The sequence below is a fragment of the Littorina saxatilis genome, linkage group LG8, assembly GCF_037325665.1.
Source record: "Littorina saxatilis isolate snail1 linkage group LG8, US_GU_Lsax_2.0, whole genome shotgun sequence".
Classification (NCBI taxonomy): domain Eukaryota; kingdom Metazoa; phylum Mollusca; class Gastropoda; order Littorinimorpha; family Littorinidae; genus Littorina; species Littorina saxatilis.
Window position 1 is genome coordinate 25406469 of NC_090252.1, and position 20054 is coordinate 25426522.

General features: G+C 39.5%; 1 protein-coding gene across 2 annotated transcripts; it reads right to left on the reverse strand.

Annotated features, from left to right (window-relative positions):
• Positions 1-10491: 10491 nt before the first annotated feature.
• Positions 10492-19509, reverse strand: LOC138973140 (GTPase IMAP family member 7-like). Of its 2 annotated transcripts, none has more exons than XM_070345807.1 (4): positions 19133-19509; positions 15561-15616; positions 14475-14635; positions 10492-12134 (listed from the first exon to the last, which is right to left on the reverse strand). In XM_070345807.1, the coding sequence occupies exons 2-4, from the start codon at positions 15577-15579 to the stop codon at positions 11082-11084; spliced, it is 1233 nt and encodes a 410-aa protein (XP_070201908.1). In that variant the 5' UTR covers positions 15580-15616; positions 19133-19509; the 3' UTR covers positions 10492-11081. The 2 variants fall into 2 exon arrangements, with proteins under 2 accessions (XP_070201908.1, XP_070201907.1); XM_070345806.1 differs by lacking the exon at positions 19133-19509 and adding an exon at positions 15904-16073.
• Between the last annotated feature and the right edge of the window lie 545 nt (positions 19510-20054).

Here is a 20054-nt window from a genome sequence, read left to right on the forward strand (position 1 = left end):
GCATGCCCCCCCGGAAAATTTTTTGATCCAAAGAAGCAAAATAGAGCTATCTGGTGCATCCTGAGCCAATAAATTACCTCTTTTTTTTGGGGGGTGGGGGGGGTTACGGAACCCGTGTAACCCCCCCCCCCAGATCCGCCCTTGCACACACACACACACACACACACACACACACACACACACACACACACACAATCTGAGACAAGCAGGCGGTTCTGTCAGCAACATTTCTTACTCGACAGCGCTGATTTGGCAATGACCAGAATCTAGTCACTATAGCCTCAAGCACATGTGAGCTCTACTCCCTCCTCTATTTAATATCTCCTGCAGAATTTGGTTTTTGATACGTTTCTTTTCGCTCACATTCCCCTTTTGTTTGCATATGGATCTGTCGCCCAAGTACAAAAAGCCATTCGGCGTTCAGCCCCCCCCCCCCCCCCCCCCCATTCTCACTGTCTAACACGTAGTGAATTGGAGGTGATTATTGATTGTAAACTACAGTATTTTAATTGTTGAAATTAAAGCTATTAGCAGACATAATAGACATGTATCACCATGTTCACATAATGCCTCATATAAGTTATTAACCTGTCCGAACTACTATGGAACTCTATTTCTTGCTTTTAAAGAAGCGTTTGATCTTGTAGATCACACATTACTTCTACAGAAACTGGAATTCTACGTGATAAATTAAACAACGTCATCATTCTTTAAATCCTATCTTGTTAACAGAACACAGTATGTTCCTCTTAATTGTAAAACCTCTTCCTAAGAGCATGTAAGGAATGGGGTCTCACAGTCGTTAGTTATAGGACCTCTTTTATTTTGCATACTTATTAACGACCTCCCCCTTCATATTTCTAATGCTGAGGTAAAAAGCGAATTTTGTGGATGGTTCGACGCTTCACAAAGGTTGTAAGACTATTCCAGAAATTGAAGTCGCCTTGCAGTCCAGTCTGAATGAAGTTAACAGTTGGTGTTATCAAAATGCTATGATAGTGCATCCAGGAAAGACAAAAAGCATGATTATTACGACAAGGTAAACATACCAGTCGCAACCTCTTGAGTTAAAGCTTTCTCTCGATTCACTACCGGTAGAGCAGGTTAAAGAACACCGTGTACTGGGCATGACAGTTGACCAAGAATTAAAATGGCAGTCTCATGTACATCATATTTGTAAAAAGGTGTCCAGAAATCTGTTTCTGCTATCTAAATTAAAGCAGTACGAAGATATTACAACATTGAAACTTTTCTATCATGCCAACCTCTTGTCCCACATGATTAGCTATGCTCCCGATGTTCACATACACATGTTGAACTTTTTACACCGCACAGCGGCCAAACTCATATTAATTTAAGGGTCCACAAATGTCAGCTGATTTGAAATTGAAAACTCTTCACTTTCTTCCTCTCGTTAAACAGCTACAGTTTAATAAGGCCATATTCATGTTTAAGGAATACCATGGCGAAGTGCACAACTATATACAGAGCCTGTTTCACACAGTCATCAAACGATATGGGTAGATAAATTTTCTACCACCTATACCCCGGATTGATCTGTACACAACTAGTCTAGTCTGTTCTGGTTCCATGGTATGGAACTCCCTTCCATCGGTTATTTGATCAATAGCATCGCTTAAGAGTTTCAGAAAAAGTTTACATAATTATAACTTGCCTAATTAAATGTCAATGCTGTAGAAATATATCATCATCATCATCATCATCATCATCATCATCATCATCATCATCATCATCATCATCATCATCATTATCATCATCATCATTATCATCATCATCATCATCACATCAGCATCATCATCACAAGCAGTGTCACTGTGGGCATAATTGTCAACGTTGGTTTATTTGCGAGCGGTTACTGCTGGCAACGTCAAAATCGTTGTTATTTCCGGCAGTTTCTAGTTTTCTCTTTATTGAAGTCACGCGCGCGCCGCGCTAAAGAAAACAAATTAGTAGACAGCCTGCGATAGCGCTGTCAGCTCTATTATTAACTTCTCTCCTACGTGACAGAAGTGTGCTTTCCTCTTTGAGTTATGAAAAACAGTTCGATGTGCAGGACAAAAACACAACACACACACACACACACACACACACAAAGTTGGCGAAGGTACACCAATCTGGGACAAGCAGGTGGTTCTGTCAACAACATTTCTGACTCGACAGCGCTGACTTGGCAATGACTAGAATCTAGTCAGATGCCTCAAGCACACGAGCTCTATTCCCTCCTCTCTGTCATCTTCTTCTTCTTTGTTCATGGGCTGAAACTGCCACGTTCACTCATGTTTTTTGCACGAGTTGTTTTTTCATGTGCATGACCGTTTTTACCCTGCCATTCAGGCAGCATACGCCGATTTTGGGGAAAGCATGCTTGGTATTTTTGTGTTTCTATAACCCACCGAACTCTGACATGAATTACAGGATCTTTTTCGTGCGCACTTGGTCTTGTGCTTGCGTGTACACACGAAGGGGGATAAGGCACTAGAAGGTCTGAACATAAGTTGACCTGGGAGATTGGAAAAATCTCCACCCTTTACCCACCAGGCGGCCGCGGCCTCGATTTGAACTAACGACCTTCCGATTAGGAGGCCAGTGTCTTATCCACTACGCCACTGCGCCCGTCTCCTCTCTGTCTAAATATCATTCCCAATCCCCAATCGTTTGCATATGGGTCTGTCGCCTAAGCTATATAAGCCAATGGTGTTCAGCCCCACCTCCCCCCCCCCCCCACCCCCACTCCCCTTTTTACATTTAGTCAAGTTTTGACTAAATGTTTTAACGTAGAGGGGGGAATCGAGACGAGGGTTGTGGTGTATGTGTGTGTGTGTGTGTGTGTCTGTCTGTCTGTCTGTGTGTGTGTGTAGAGCGATTCAGACCAAACTACTGGACCGATCTTTATGAAATTTGACATGAGAGTTCCTGGGAATGATATCCCCGGACATTTTTTTCTTTTTTTCGATAAATACCTTTGATGACGTCATATCCGGCTTTTTGTAAAAGTTGAGGCGGCACTGTCACACCCTCATTTTTCAATCAAATTGATTGAAACTTTGGCCCAGCAATCTTCGAAGAAGGCCGGACTTCGGTATTGCATTTCAGCTTGGTGGCTTAAAAATTAATTCATGACTTTGGTCATTAAAAATCAGAAAATTGTAAAAAAAAAAAATTTGAACGATCCAAATTTACGTTCTTCTTATTCTTCATCTTTTTCTGATTCCAAAAACATATAAATATGTTATATTCGGATTAAAAACAAGCTCTGAAAATTAAAAATATAAACTACACTTTAACACGCACAGACGAACGCACTGATGGTAGTGGAGGCTCAGTCTTCCATTGACACTAGTGCAGCCACACATGACAGCGCGCTGCACGTGCCAAGCGTTAGCAAAACTGACAAAGACGAACATGGTACAGACAAAACAAAGGGGAAGGGAGGTGGAGGTAAACAGGCGTTGTCAAGAGGGAGAAAAGAGCAGAAAACACCAGTCGACAGAAGACAGCTCACCCTATCCATGAGTATGCAACGCGTGGAGCACGGAAGACACCGATCAACAACACCTAAGCGTCGCCTTTCTGGAGAGAAGGACCGCTCACCCGTGGACAAGTTTCCAAGGCGTGATAAAACAGACAGTGACAACGGAGAAGAACAGGGGGAGGGAGAGGGATGGGTAGAAGGTGAAGGAGAGGTACCTGATGAAAGAGAGAGGTGGGGATAACGGGTTGTCAGGGTCAGGACTTGGATTTCGATTTTGTACTGGATTACGGACGAGCCCTTCGATCACGATTTTGGTATTTGGTCTGTGTAGACTTGATATGACTACGTTCACTACCAACGTATCATGCCCTAATGGCGAGTAAACTGCGTATATGTTCGTTGAATTGTAGAGGACTGAGAAACAAATGGAAAAGAACAACGTTGTTTAAATTTTTGAGAGAAAAAAAGTTTGATATTATTTGTTTGCAAGAAACACACATAAGTTGTAAAGATGTAATATTGTGGGAAAAACAATGGGGAGGGGAAGTATTTGCACAAGCTGGAACATGTTACAGTAAGGGTGAGGTCATTTTGACGTCAAAACATTTTGATGGAAAAATTGAATTAGTAAAAAAACAAGAACGGGTTGTTGTTATCTCTGTAGAATACAGAAAACAGTGCATTAATATTATAAATGTGTATGCTCCAAATGAATCAAATGAGAAAATGGCATTTTTTCATTCTATTAGAAATATTGTGGATGAACTTGAAACCGACCAGTTTATCTTATGTGGTGATTTTAACTGTGTGGTCAACAATGAACTTGACATTATATCTGGCCGGCCTCATAGTAACAGAGAAATTGAAGTTTTCACAGATTTAACCAATACCTTAACTGACATATGGAGATACTTTCATGATGATGAAAAAGATTATACCTGGAACAGATTTAACCCCTTTGTTGCCAGGCGACTTGATTATTGTTTTGTATCTAGAGGAGTGTTGTTATCGTGTGTATCAGCAGATCATATTTGTGTCCCAAGTTCAGATCACAAAGCTGTTGTTGTCGAAATGAATGACAAGGATTTTATTAGAGGTCCAGGTTACTGGCGGTTCAACAACAGTTATTTGAAAAATCAACATTTTCTTGAACAAATGAATTCACTTCTGGATGTTTTGGTTGAAGAAGCCGAGAATGATGCCTCATCAATAAACAGATGGGAATTGGCAAAAGTACAGATAAGAAATTTCTGCATTGAATTTGGTAAAAAACAGTCGTGTAATAGGAAAAAGGAAGAAATCAGGTTACAAACCCGCCTAAGAGAACTGGAAAGATTATTGATTGATAAGATTGAAAATAATGGGTTGCAAACAGAATTAATAAAATTGAAACAAAAGTTAGAATTATTAGAACTAGAAAAAGCAAGGGGTGCACAGGTTAGAGCTAGGGTGAAGTGGATAGAAGAGGGGGAAAAAAACACAAATTTTTTTTGTAACTTAGAAAAAAGACAAAAGAAGAAAAACATTATGTCACGCCTCAGCACTTTAGCGGGTGAAACAATAACCGACCAGAAATTGATTTTACAAGAACAAAAAGAATATTATACACTTTTGTATAGTCTGAAAACTGATTCTGAAAATACGGTAAAAGATAGTTTGGAATTTTTGTCGCAAGAATTTGTTCCACGCCTTAGTGAAGAACAGTCACGTTTATGTGAGGGGTTAGTAAATCCCGCAGAAGCAGCCGACGCTCTGTGTAGCATGAAAAATGGCTCGGCCCCCGGGGCTGATGGAATTTCTATTGATTTCATGAAAGTATTTTGGAGCAAGATAAGCAGATTGCTTGTTGATTCATTTAATGAATCATTTGAAAGGGAAGAGTTATCATATACGCAAAATCAAGGGGTGATAATATTGTTGCATAAAGGAAAAGATTTGGATAGAGAACGATTAAGTAATTGGAGACCAATTACTTTAACTAATACTGATTATAAGATTCTAGCTAAAGTTTTGGCAAGAAGAATGGGTTTAGTAATTAATGAACTAATCAGTGTAGATCAGGTTGGTTACCTAAAAGACAGAAATATATCAACAGTGATTAGAACGATTGACGATGCGGTTAATTACTTTAATGTTAGTGGAAAGGCGGGTTATCTGCTTGCCCTGGATTTTAAAAAAGCTTTCGACAGTGTATCAAAGTCACTACTTCTTAATGTTTTTGACAGATTTGGATTTGGATCTAGTTTTAAAAAGTGGGTGGAGATTTTGATAAAAGGTACTACAAGCTGTATAAATCATGGAGGTTGGTTATCGGAGAGTTTTAACGTATTTAGTGGGATTCGACAAGGTTGCCCGTTTTCGCCGTTGGCTTTCGTCTTGGCGGTAGAATTGTTGGCGATTAAGATAAGAAACAGCCCTATAGTTGGAATAATTACACCGAACATGATTAATCAGGATGGTACGGTCATAAAGATAAAACAAATGGCAGATGATACAACCCTGTTTTTAAAAAATCGAGATGATGCTAACATGGCAATGAACATATTGAACCAATTTAGCAAAGTCTCAGGGCTACAATTAAACTTAGATAAAACGAAAGCTTTAAGAATGGGGAGAGAACCAACGGAACCTAATCTGCCTTTCCACGTTGTTAAGGAGATTAAAATTTTAGGGATTAAATTTAGTAGTTGTAAAATGGCAAAAGACATCGAGGAAAACTGGAAATTCAAAATGGAGAGTCTTGATGCCATGATTAAACAGTGGAGTAAAAGAGATCTCAGCATACAGGGAAAAATAACAGTTATTAAAACGTTTATGACTTCCCCATTTGTGTATATTATGCAGTCTGTTGGTCTTCCAAAGCAAGTTCTCACACAGCTAAACACGAAACTATACAAATTTGTATGGCAAAAACAATATAGTAATAAAAAAGCTTTTGAAAAGATAAAAAGGAAAATTATGGAGTCTGAATATGAGCATGGTGGATTGAAAATGATCAATATGTTTGATATACAGAAAGTGTTTTATTTAAATTGGATTGGACGGTTGCATGAAGCAGGTCGAGAAAATTGGAGTGCAATCCCAAAATGGCACATTCAACAATTAACAGATTTTAATCACTTGGCAAAAATTAATTGCACACAAAAGGAATTACAAGGAATCGAAAAAGTTCAAAATGATTTTTGGAAAGAGGTATTTTTGACATATCTTGATAATAAAAATAAAGTAGGTTTAGAGGAAGTTGACAGAAATGATGTTGGTAATCAACTGTTATTTAATAATAGACTGATTCAGTTTAAAGGTAAAGTGTTGGATTTTGTAAAATGGCGCCAGAAAGGTTTTAATGTTATAAATGATTTGTTGAATGTTGAAAGAAATCAGTTCCTGTTATGTGAAGATGTTCAGATCACTGTGCAGCAAAACCCTGCAATAACCTTTTTTGAATACAACGCTGTGATGAATGCAATTCCAAAACAATGGAAAGATTGGATTGTAGACAACCCAGCACATATAGTTAATGTAGATATAATTGATGATGAATTGAATGTGTTTAAAAGCAAACCCAAGTTAATTAAGTTATATTTAAAGAAAAAACGGAATTATAGCATTGAAAAATCTCATGCAATCGATTTTTGGAAAAGAAAACTAGATTTTGTTTTTGTCGAACAGACGTGGTTGTTGCCACGACAGGTGACAAAAGAAGTGCGCCTGCGTGTGTTGCAATGGAAAATTTGTCACAATTTATATCCCACCAATATTTTATTACATAAAATGAAAGTAAGTCAAACAAAAAACTGTAACGAGTGCCCACATATTTTGGATGTCATGGAACACTTTTTCTATGAGTGTCCCCGAATTAGAAGGTTTTGGACTTATATTGAAAAAATGTTGAACAGTCTGACAGGTCGGGCTTTCTTATTGTCTATTACAGATGTATTATTCGGAATCGAAAAATGTCAGGAATCAGCGTTAATTAACCATGTTTTATTGATAGCAAAAATGTGCATTAGCAAAGTTAAGAAAACTAAATCGCCTATTCCATTGGAAATTGTATTTCAACAAGAACTTGCGCTACGAAAGGTGTATCCCCATTGTCCTTAGCTAGATTGCTGTTGAATTAAAAAGTAATTTAATGGAAAAAAAAAAAAAAAAAAAAAAAAAAAAAACCACACTTTAACTTGGAATGTATGTATGTATGTATGTATGTATGTATGTATGTATGTATGTATGTATGTATGTATGTATGTATGTATGTATGTATGTATGTATGTATGTATGTATGTATGTATGTAGGTATGTATGTAGGTATGTATGTAGGTATGTATGTAGGCATGTATGCATGTGTATTGGTGTGTCGGTGTGTCAGGTGTGCAAGAAAAAAGGGTATTTTTATATCATGGGTTTTATGAATTTTCTTCTTTTATAGTTATTAATTAATGACCTATATGTGCTGATGACTAATTTAATTTCCTTTGTTGGATCAATAAAATGTTATGAGTTATGAGTTATGAGTTATGAGTTATGATCAAATTTAAATTTCCGAAATCGATTTAAAAACAATTTCATCTTATTCCTTGTCGGTTCCTGATTCCAAAAACATATAGATATGATATGTTTGGATTAAAAACACGCTCAGAAAGTTAAAACGAAGAGAGGTACAGAAAAGCGTGCTATGCAGCACAGCGAAACCACTACCGCGCTAAACAGGCTCGTCAGTTTCACTCCGTTTTGCACAAGCGGCGGACTACGGTCATTGTGAAAAAATGCAGTGCGTTCAGTTTCATTCTGTGAGTTCCACAGCTTGACTAAATGTAGTAATTTCGCCTTACGCGACTTGTTTGTTTTTGTCTGACACAGTGAATTCGAGGTGATTATTGATCGTAAACTCAAGTGGCAGTAACAATATCTGTAAAAATAAAAAAATAAAAATTTTAAAAAAAATTAAAAAAGGGGGTAGGGGGTGGGGGGGTGGGGGGGGGGGGTGTAGTTAACATATGAGTTCCAATTTTTTTGCCTGCTTGTACAGAGATTGTGACTAGAGATTGTTATCGTCCTTGCCTCCGGTGATGGACACCCCGGATTTCTTTGACACGGGTAGAAGCCTCGAGGAGGTGGGATTGAGCTATTCGCAGACAAATTAGAAATGTATCATTATGTTCACATAATGCCTTATATGAGGTATGCTTGAACGCTCTTGGATTGTAGATGTGATGTTCCCTTAAGAAATTTAGAAAATTTCTCAACAGATGTTTAAAGTATACCTTGGCGAAGTGCACAACTATATACAGAACCTGTTTCACGCAGTCATCAAACAATATGGGTAGATCAATTTTCTACCACCTATACCCCGGATTGATCTGTACACAACTAGTCTAGTCTGTTCTGGTTCCATGGTATGGAACTCCCTTCCATCGGTTATTAGATCAGAAAAACCGTACATAATTATTACATGCCTAATTAAATGTTAATGCTGGTAGAAATATATATGCTTGTGTTTTTTCCAAATGGTTTGTTGATTTTTTGTATTCATAATCATGTATATTTTTTTGAAAAAATAGTCGCATCATCATCATCATCATCATCATCATCAGCATCATCATCATCATCATTATCATCATCACCATCACCATCAGAAGCACTGTCACTGTAGACATTATTGTCAACTTTGGTATTGTGAGCGTTATTTCTGGCAACGTCAAAATCGTTAATATTTTATGTTCTCAGCAGTTTGTAGTTTTCTCTTTTTTGCTTTTTGATTTTGTATTTGTTTGTTTGTTTGTTTGTCGGTTGCCTTGCGTGCTTGCTGGCTTGCTTTTCTGTGTATCATTCATTAACATTTTGTATTATTAAGATGTAAGGACAGGTTGTAAGAAAGGGCGTAGCCTTAAACCTCTATCTTGTAAAATAACGGTCCATTATGATCTCTCTCTTTCTCTCTCTCTCTCTCTGACACAGTGGCAGAACTTTACATCAAACAAACTATTGAGAAGATCCCCGCAAACGTGACATTTGTATGTTGACCTTTTCCTTTACTTTCTTTTTATTCGCAAAATTAATAATTCCGTTTTCAACACGATATTTAACAAATGCGGCTGTTAGGTTTCAACGTACTTCGGAGTTGGCTTAACGGCCCTGCATTTTTGAAGAATGTCAGTCGACTGGATTGAATAGACTGCATGTACTATTGTTCTCTGACGTTACGAGAAACTGCTTGTTTTCATGAACTGCTTGCATGTGCTTTCTTTTTCGGAAATTGGAATTCAAGGATTTGTATCTAAAGAACGGTGTGCACGATCGATATTAACGCACATGAAGGCATGAAATAATTAATGCGCTGACAGCACGTAGTGGTTATATTGTTTCCCATCCCATAATACTGCAATGGAAATCAATAGCAAAGCAAAGCCAGCTGTGGGCTAACGCATCGTGATTTTCCCAAAATCAGTCATGAACATTCTAACGTGATATCTAACGCGCCCCCTTCAACTCCACCTCCCCCCCTTCCATCCCCATCCCCCCCCCCCGCCTTTCACTCTCTCGTAGTGTTTGTATTTTTAAATCTTTAACATTTCCTTTTTAATACCATTTTATGTCCGTGTGTATTTAGTTATTGATCACAAGAAAAAGCTTGGCCTTCAAATGTATTCCTTGTTGAATAAGGTCAGTTTAGTTTTTTCTCGTTTCTCTCTTTCTCTCCGTCTGTCTGTCTCGTTCTCTCTCTCTCTCTGTCTGTCTCACTCCGTCTAGTTTTCTCTGTCTCTCATTGGCGCCATCTATCTCTGTCTCTCTTTGACCGTCTCTCTCTCTCTCTGTCTGTATCTCTCTCTCTCTGTCTGTCTCTCTCTGTCTGTCTGTCTCTCTCTCTCTGTCGCTCCCTCTCCCCCCAATACACAGACATATAAACTTGGCCACTTTTATATACACACACTCTTTCTCTCTCTCTCTCTCTCAACTGAAGTGTGTCTAAATGTTAACACGAATTCAACAACCAAAGCAGGTTATGATCAGCAACTAATTTTAATGACAAAAGTGGAGCCATTGATACATCATTTGCTAAGACCCTATTGATTACTTCAAGCATAACTTAAAAATACCTTGTCTTCATGTGGTCTACACACCTTGATTCACTGCTGAAAACATCAAAACCGGTAACACACACACACACACACACACACACACACACACACACACACACACACACACACACACACACACACACACGTTACATTTCCTTGTTTAGTGCATCATAACTTGCCCCAAACATAAGACTAAAAACCTTATCGCCTGCAGAGATTATTTTAGTCAACCAAAAAATAGAAACAAGGTCACAATTCTTGTAATAATTTACAATGCAGCAATGTGTGTATAAAGGTACATGCGATGCTTACATAACCTAGATCAGTTTTAGTTGTAACCACAACCGTACCTTATAAATCTATGCACAAGCTTTTACCGTGGGGACAATCTCTGATAATGCATGCGTTTGGTTCTAAAGATATGTCAAAGACTTAAATAGTTGTTGCACTAAAATCCTTAGACGACAATATTTTTGGTGGAAAGAAGGGCTTTTTTCATTAAATTGTGACTGTCATCTAAAACCAAAGAATGCCCTCAGCCCAAGTTCACACACGCCCAAGACTACCTGTTGCACCATAGCTTCCTGCATCCTCTCACGCTGGAGCCGACGCGCTTCCATTCTTGCCTGCGCAGCTTCTACTTCTCGTTCTTGCTGTCTTAATCGTCGTTGCCTTTTATCTTCTTCCTCCTTGAGTCTTCTACGCTGCTCTTCTTGTTCCCTTTTTTGTTGTTGCCTTCTTTTGTTTTCTTCCTCTCGAATTTTTGTTGCTAGCTCTTCTTTTTCCTTCTTTATTTTTCTCTCGTGCTCCTCTCTCTCCTTTTGGCGTTTCCTTTCTTCCTCCTCCTTCTTCGCCTTTAGGGCTCTCTCTTCCTGTTCTTTCTTTTGCAACCATTCCGCCAGTCTCTTCTGATTTTTTTCTTCCATCTGCTTTTTAAAGTCTGTCATGCGTTTGTCATATTCCGCCTGTGTCAGTTTCAGCTTGTCAAGCTTTTCCTTGTGAATCGCTTCCTGTTCCTTAAAGTATTTTGTAGCTTTGGCTTCTTGTTCTTCCACCTCGCCCAGCTTTTTTCTGACCTCCTTTCTCACTTCCTCAATTTCTTCCATGGTTTCCGCAATCCTGCCGTAGCTGATACAGGCATACGGTTTGCAACCGTTCGCGTATCTCAATTTTTGTGCCTTTTCAAGAAGGTTTGCAACCTGTGTTTGTCCTTCTGCAAGAGTTAGCTCGTTGTTGAGAACGACGCATCGCCCTCCACACTCTTCTAAGACTGTGTGAAGGTTGTCGGGAACGTGTTTAACAAACTGTTCGATGGTTGTATCATTTTTACTGAGTCTGTCCCCGCCAGTGAAAAGAACGACCATATGCTGAGAGGTGTTGGACCCAAGCAGCCTCTTGAAACGTCGGTAGGCGCCGAAATCTTGGGCGGTGTACTTTTCTCCGATTCTGATGACGTAGAGGATGACGTCAGGCCCAGGGTGCATGTTGATGACGCACTGCACGATCCTCAGTCCCACCTCCTCGAGGCTTTTACCCGTATCAAAGAGACCCGGTGTGTCCATCACCTGAGAAAAGGACGATAACATTCTCTGGAGTCACAATCTCTGTACATGTACAAGCAGGCAAAGAATCTTGAACTCATACGTTAACAGAATATAGAACCTGACCGGGTGCTGGTCTAGCAAAACGTGGTTCATGCATTCAGGCAGAACAAGATTTATATCATTGTTCAGTTTAACCTCTTACAACATCAATGAAAAAAGAAGTCGCGTAAAACTAGATTAATACATTTAGTCAATCTGTCAACTAATGAAACTGACGCACTGCATATGTTTTCACCAAGACTCCTGTTAACCCGTGATTTGTAAAAATGTAAAAACGTTTTACAAATTACGTCGAACCTAAAACCGCGATTTGTAAAAAATGTAAAAATGTAAAAATATCGCATTCCACAAAGTAATACATGCCTTTTATTATTATTTTAATATTTGTTGTTTAAAACATCTATGCTGGGTGGTGGGGGTTGGTTTGGGCCCGCTGGATAAATTATTACGATTTTTAGCACAACAAAGAAAACAAACCAGAATTTCTCGGCGATGGGACAATGAAGTCATGAAGAACAAAAAAAGCATAATAGATCCCTTGACTCAGGGGTAGCGCGACTCTGTTGCTGTTAGCTTTCCACTGGTAGGAAGCGACCCGAATTTCCCAGCGATGGGACAATAACGTAATGGAGAAAATAAATCGAATAGATCCTTGGACTTTGGGGTAGCGCGACTCTGTTGCTGCTAGCTTTCCACTGGGAGGAAGCGACCCAAATTTCCCAGCGATGGGACAATAAAGTAATGAAAAAAAATGGAGAAAAAAATCCCTTGACTTTGGGGTAGCACGACTCTGTTGCTGCTAGCTTTCCACTGTGAGGAAGCAACCCGAATTTCCCAGCGATGGAAATAAAGTAATGAATAAAACAATTTTTTTTAAATCTAATAGATCCCTTGACTTTAGAGATGACAAGAAAATATTGGGCGCATTTACGTGATTTGCAAAACATTTGTTTCAAATCCGGGTTACATTTTTACAAATCACGGGTAAACAACTCCACTGATTCCCTGCGGCGTGAAAACGTATGAAGATATCTTTCTATTAGCCCGTGCACATTGTGCCTGCTACAGCGAGCGGCCGGCTATCGATCGATTGAATGACAGAAGGTATAGTGCAGTAGCGCTTGTGCTCAGGAGGAAAGCGCGATTTTCTGTATTCTTTTTAGCTTTCTGAGCTTCTTTCAAATCTAAACTTAACATATGTATATATAGCTATTCTGATGAACACGTGGGGGAATTCGGGGGCTGTGATGGGATGGTCTCTTCCGATTTTTCTCAATATCCAAAAGCATATTGTCGATAACAAAGACGCATGGTTCCAGTTTACCCATCTGTACCACGGCGATGTTTCTATCGACAACAGCATACACTGACAACTTAAAAAGCTGTTTCAACAACTGTGTTGTGAAATCGAATGCACTCTCAGTCAGTTTTTCTTCCAAAGTCAGAAAGCGTGTAGCGGTGTGCATGTCTGCGCGAACATGATGCGCGTAAGAAGTTTGTCTGCTATCAAAACCTGAGATCAACGCATCAACGCAAAAACTGTCATTTTGTAAGTTTGGAACAACAAATCAAGGTCATAACAGCTATATAGGCTAATCGCTATTGTGTTTTCATCGTAGCAATAGGGTCCGATATTTAGACTCGAACAAGTATAATGCGACTCGTCTTCGGGCCCTATTGCTACGCTGAAAACACAATAGCTGTTAATATTCTTGGATTCAGCGAATGATGCAGAAAACAATTGAAATTTGAATTTTATTTAGACATTTCATGACCAAACTCATTAATTATCATTTAAGCTTCCAAGCAGAAACGCAATCCCATAGTCCGAGCTTTGTCGAAGATTGCTTGACCAAAGTTCAATCAATTTGATCGAAAAATGAGGGCGTGACAGTCCCGCCTCAATTTTCACTAAAAGCCGGATATGACGTCACCAAAGACATTTATCGAAACAAGGAAAACACGGTCTGTGTATGTAAAGTTGTATAAAGATCTGTCCAATAGTTTTCTGTGAATTGCTCTACACACACACACACACACACACACACACACACACACACACACACACACACACACACACACCACCACCACCACCCTCGTCTCGATTCCCAGTCTATGTTAAAACTCAGTCAAAACTTGACTATATGTAAAAGCACATGAAAATAAGCAACAACAACCAGGCACACCGCACAAAGGGTGAAATAGGTGCTTCTTTGAAGTTTGATTGCTTGGAAAAGGTGTTCAGCTAAGTTGGAAAAGGGTGGAGGGGAAAGTCTCATGAATATTCAATAGAACTGTTACCTTCACACCCTTGCCCAGGATGGTGTTGCTCTGAAGACTACACTCCTGGGTGACGGAACAGAACTCCGGGGAAGTGTCAAACGCTTCTTTTTGCAGGATCATGTTACCGGAACTACTCTTTCCACTTCCGGTCTTGCCAACCAGGAGAATAGAGATAATAGCTGCATAAAAAGAAGTGGAGAGTTATTTAAAAAGACAAAACAGAACAAGAACACGTGTAAATCATTCCATAATTTGTTATCAGAGTAGGAGGAGGCCACAAAGCTAAATTTAGTTTCGCCAGCACGAGAAACTAGGACTACTTTTTCTGCGAGCCGATGCGAGTCATACATGGCCTATAAACGATTTCTAAAAAATAATTCATATGTCTTTGAGGGCAAAATGTTCAATATACATGTCTATGATGAGACCGACAAAAAAAGATTCAATACAATTGTATAGTTCTCTTGGTTATGGTAGTCAACGTCATTGCTATCTAATCAATCAATCAATAACAGCATTCGTTCGAAAGATGATAAATATGTGTTGTTGTTGTTTTGTTGTTGTTAGCACAGTTACTGCTGCTGAAGTTGTTTTTGTGTGTTTTTGCTTTCAACTCAATAACAGAATCGTGCATAGTATTGTAGTTCGGGAGAATAACTTCGTTTTGTTAAAGAAACATAGGTTTGTGTGGGTGTCGATATTTTGAACTCACTATGATTTTGCTTTGATGACAAACAACTCTCTCTCTCTCTCTCTCTCTCTCTCTCTCTCTCTCTCTCTCTCTCTCTCTCTCTCTCTCTCTCTCTCTCTCTCGTTTTTTTCTTCCGTTTTCAGTAGAATTTCTTGTTTTTGTCTTTAATTTTGAGTCTAGGTTGTTTTGTTGTCTTTTTCGTTTGTCTATCAAATCATCTGTTATTTTTAAGGACATATTGCAAGAAAATGCCCGACCTTAAAAACATAATCCTCCAAAAATAAAGTTCATTTAAGTTCAGTTTATGATTCTCTGTCTGTCTTTGTCTCTGTATGCCTGCCTGTCTGCCTGTATGTCTCTGCTTACGTTGGCTGGACATAATAAACACGACACTAACAAGAACGTTCTCTTACCTGTTGATGCCATCTTCATTCAGGATCTCTCAATGTCACTAGTCGACGATATACAGCTGCACAGATAATGCAAGACATGGACATCAAAAACACACTTTAATTATTTGATAGGCTTCGAAAAAAGGATTTATGTCTGCATCATTGATGTTTTGCGCAAGGGTGTCTATATGCTTATTTTGGAAAAGGTAATTATTATTATATGATGCTGTTCGTTCATATCGGTCAGTCATTCAATCATCGTATTTGTGACTAATTAATTTAGATTCTGCCGTATGTGGTCAGGACCAAACTCCTTATTTCACATATTGTAAGCACCGTTTGTCAACACACTGTGAGATCTTACATTGTGAGATGATTCCTGTGTCAAGCCTTCAATTGACATAATACACTGACGTCGACTCGGCATGCCCTGTCGATAACTTTGCAGCAGTGAACCAGTCTTCCTTAATTTAAGGCCTCATACCACAACCCAGCAAATAATCGTTAGGACACACATACACACCCACACACACACTCACACACCAAAAGAACACACGCAAACCTGTTTACAACAAACCTTACCGTCAGATCTAAAAATAGGATCGAGCCAGTCGAGTCAGATTATTTTGCGTGTCAATACGAGCAGGGACAGAGAAGTATTTTGCAAGACACGTGCATTGAGATAACACCATTTTTCGGAAAATGGTACTGTGCCAAGCACAACCACAAACCACCAACACCCCCCCCCCACCCACACACACACACACACACCTCATCCAAAACTTGAATTCCAAATAATCCAAAGGGCCTTACGAGATTTCATGAAGCTCCCGCTGCTCAATCCAAGGACGCCCTTGTCCGTTTTCTTTTTTTTTTTTACTGTTTGAAAAGCATTTTGACATCAAGGATAAAGTAAGATAGATCATGAACTTCTCTGCAAACACTCCTTCGTGTGCCAGTGCAGTTTCTAAGGCTTGCCTAATGGACATTGGTGCTCAATAAAAACGCAAAATTTAAGAAATCTTGTGCAGATTTACTGCTTGTGTTGCTTGCCAACACAGGAGACAGTACAATAATGATATATATATAGATGTGAAAATTGTTCAGGGTGAATTTAGCTTCCCCCCCCCCCCCCTCTTTTTTAACAGCAATGTTCGAATTCGTGCCCGAAATGATAAACCTCCCAGACGAAATTGAAAAAAGTGGAGCTGGTATGGGTCAGTAGTTTTTTTTACGAAGAGTTACTTCCCTTACTTACATAGCTTTACATTTTCGAGAAAAGCGGGACGCGGTTATTTGCACGGTGAGTGACGTGAACACATGGTTTTGCATAAACAATGTTCATGTATAGTTTATTGTATTGCAAGTGAATACAATTGTTGTAAAGTGTACTAGAACCCGAAGAAACGTCTCCCGTTTAAATGTTTGAGTAATGAGGGCCCCAAAGGGTTTAAAATCGTGATCGTGATTGGCGTTTTATGACCTTTCTGTGACCGTGATTGCCGAAATTTCCAATTCTGTGATCGTGATGGGACTTTGCCCGTGATCCGTGATGACAAAAAAATCAAGTCTCGTGATCGTGATTGTCATTTGTTTTCGTGATCGTGATGGGCATTATTGCAAAGCATTTTATTTTCAACGTACATTTTTCACAGCTGTATCACTCTATGATCCTCTATTCGTCAAGGTGTTTGTGATCGTGAAAACAAAAATCAAGGTAACTGTGATCGTGAAAGCTAAAATTTCCCTTCCCGTGATCGTGATGATACCCCCCCTTTGGGGCCCTCAGTATTGAATAATGCTTACCACTCCGACCCCTTGTTCTTATATTGTTACAACACAGTATATGCCATCACTACATCCTCCCTTTCAAAGGAAAACATTTCTACACACAGTATGAACATATGTGTGGACACAAACACATGCATCATAATTATATACAAACACATTCACAAACAAGTATTTAATTCCTTTTGACACTATTACAATATTTCAAAGGAATTGTAAAAAGCTCAGTTACTTGTGCTGGCGGTGGCTTAATAATTATGGCTGCCTTTGATAATCATACAGACTCACACAATTCTTTGTTTAGTTTAATAGATCATACGGCAAGATCCTTTTTACATTTAGTCAATTATTATTGTGTTGAATCCTTAATTTGTTTAGGGAGTAGAGAGGTGGACCTGTCAACCCTTCTTTCGTCTATTCCCACTGCACTTTTCTTTCTTTATTTGGTGTTTAACGTCGTTTTCAACCACGAAGGTTATATCGCGACGGGGAAAGGGGGGAGATGGGATAGAGCCACTTGTTAATTGTTTCTTGTTCACAAAAGCACTAATAAAAAAATTGCTCCAGGGGCTTGCAACGTAGTACAATATATGACCTTACTGGGAGAATGCAAGTTTCCAGTACAAAGGACTTAACATTTCTTACATACTGCTTGACTAAAATCTTTACAAACATTGACTATATTCTATACAAGAAAATCTCCACACTTAACCCACCAGGCGGCCGCGGCCGGGATTCGAACCCTCGACCTTGCCGGGATTCGAACCCTCGATCGACCTTCCGATTAGGAGGCCGACGTCTTACCACCCCGCCACAACGCCCGTCCCATGAATTACTGAATTTGAACAACAACAAATGAATAAAACAGAATGCCTATATTTTCATTATATTTTTGGTTAGTCAAAAAAGCTAAGTTAGATATTGATTTTGCTGCTGAAATTGATCTACGATTACTTTTTTCGAAAGTTACTCGCCTTGAACCCTACACAGTGACCTTTGATCCAGTGATGCGTGACGGAGACGGTTTCAGATTGAATATTAACCGCTACGTGTAATTGAACTGCTTCAACGGCACATATTCAATGGTTAACAAATGCCGAAACTTGCCAGCAATACTTAACACTTTCTACCCCACCTATGTTGAACAATTTTTTTTAGCCGAGACCAGCTGTGCTGCAGCAGGTCACTTAGAATTGTAGTAACTGTGTGGTAACTGTGTATATATCAACACGATGGAATGCAGGCGTTAGATCGACGTTACAGGAAGCGACTCAGTGAAGTGACTGTATGCACGGATATATCCGTACCAGGTCAGATAGAGCATATATGAGTGGGTACGGATATATGGGTACGGATATGGGAGACAATGAGTTAAACTACCGAGATTGTCTTAGAATGACTTGAACTGAGCCGAAAGCGTGACTGTAAACGTACGCGAACGTACGCGAGGTGCTTCGACAAACATAGTTTCCCCCTTGATTTTTTTTCTACTTTTTCTTAAAAATATTCTGTTTTTGTTTTATTGTGTTAGTGCTTGTTAAAACATAACGTAACATTGTTACTAGTCCTAGTTGAGCAAGTGATTTGACGATATTTCTAATCAATATTTTGTAGAAAGGCGACTAATCGTGTTTGCAGATTTATATATATATATAAATCCAAACTTCACATAAAGAGAAGGTACTTTGAAATAATGCACGTATTTGATAGAGAAAGGGTTTCTGCAGTTGCCACCTAAAAATTGCCAATAATTATACCAAAAAAAGAAGTCAACATATTCTAGCACATTTTGTGAGAGCATTTACCTTCGATCCACCTACTCTTGCTTCAGATTGTCAGCGGCGCGGGCAATAGGCATAGAGCCGGGCGCACACCTTCCTCCGGCGTGGAGTTGGGCTAGGTAGACTTTCTTGTCGCTGCGTGGAACGCCGTATAGGATTTCGTGAGAGCCTTGGAGGTGCTCACGACGCGAGAAAAAATGGCGGCCGCACAGCTGCCGATCCGATTGGTTGTTCATGGCTGTTTATCGACCAGTGCGGACGTTTTCAGTGTGAACTAATGGCGTTTAATTCTTGCGTAGCTGGCCGGCCATCACACCGTTTCATACACTCGCGCTGTTTTACATAGCGAGAGGCTCGCCGCAAGCAATTCTCGCGTGTAAGAAACACTCGTCAGGGCCGCTGGGTCCACTGGTGGCGGGGCAACTGGCGTAAACCGGCTTAGTGCTACTGTCGTCTAAATGAACGAATCTCGAAAACAACTTTGTCGGGTTTGTTTGGGTTGTGACTGAAAGAGGGAATACCCTTGCTTTTTACTCGGACCGAATCAATGGAGGGGTCAACTTGTGACCACTGACGAAGGGTGTGTCGGAAACACGTGCACGTGTGAATGTACTGGTCCGAGGAAACGCAAAGGTACTTACTTTTTCACAACCCAAACAAAACAGACGGAGTAATTTCCAAAAATCGTCTACTGATTACGGTACAGTAAATTTCCTACATTATTCCGTGAAAACCTCGAAATTCATGGCAGTAGCCTATATTTAAAAAAATAAAATAAAATCATGCATTAATTCCCCGATTTGCTGCTTTGTCCAGAATTCAGCTGGTTTCTGTTGGTAAAGAATTTGTGTAAAAGACAAGAAAATGGAAGGGAGGCAACTCATTCTCTCCTGCAGGGTTTGCAACACTGTCATGAGTTATCCACAGTTGGAATATGGCGGAAAAA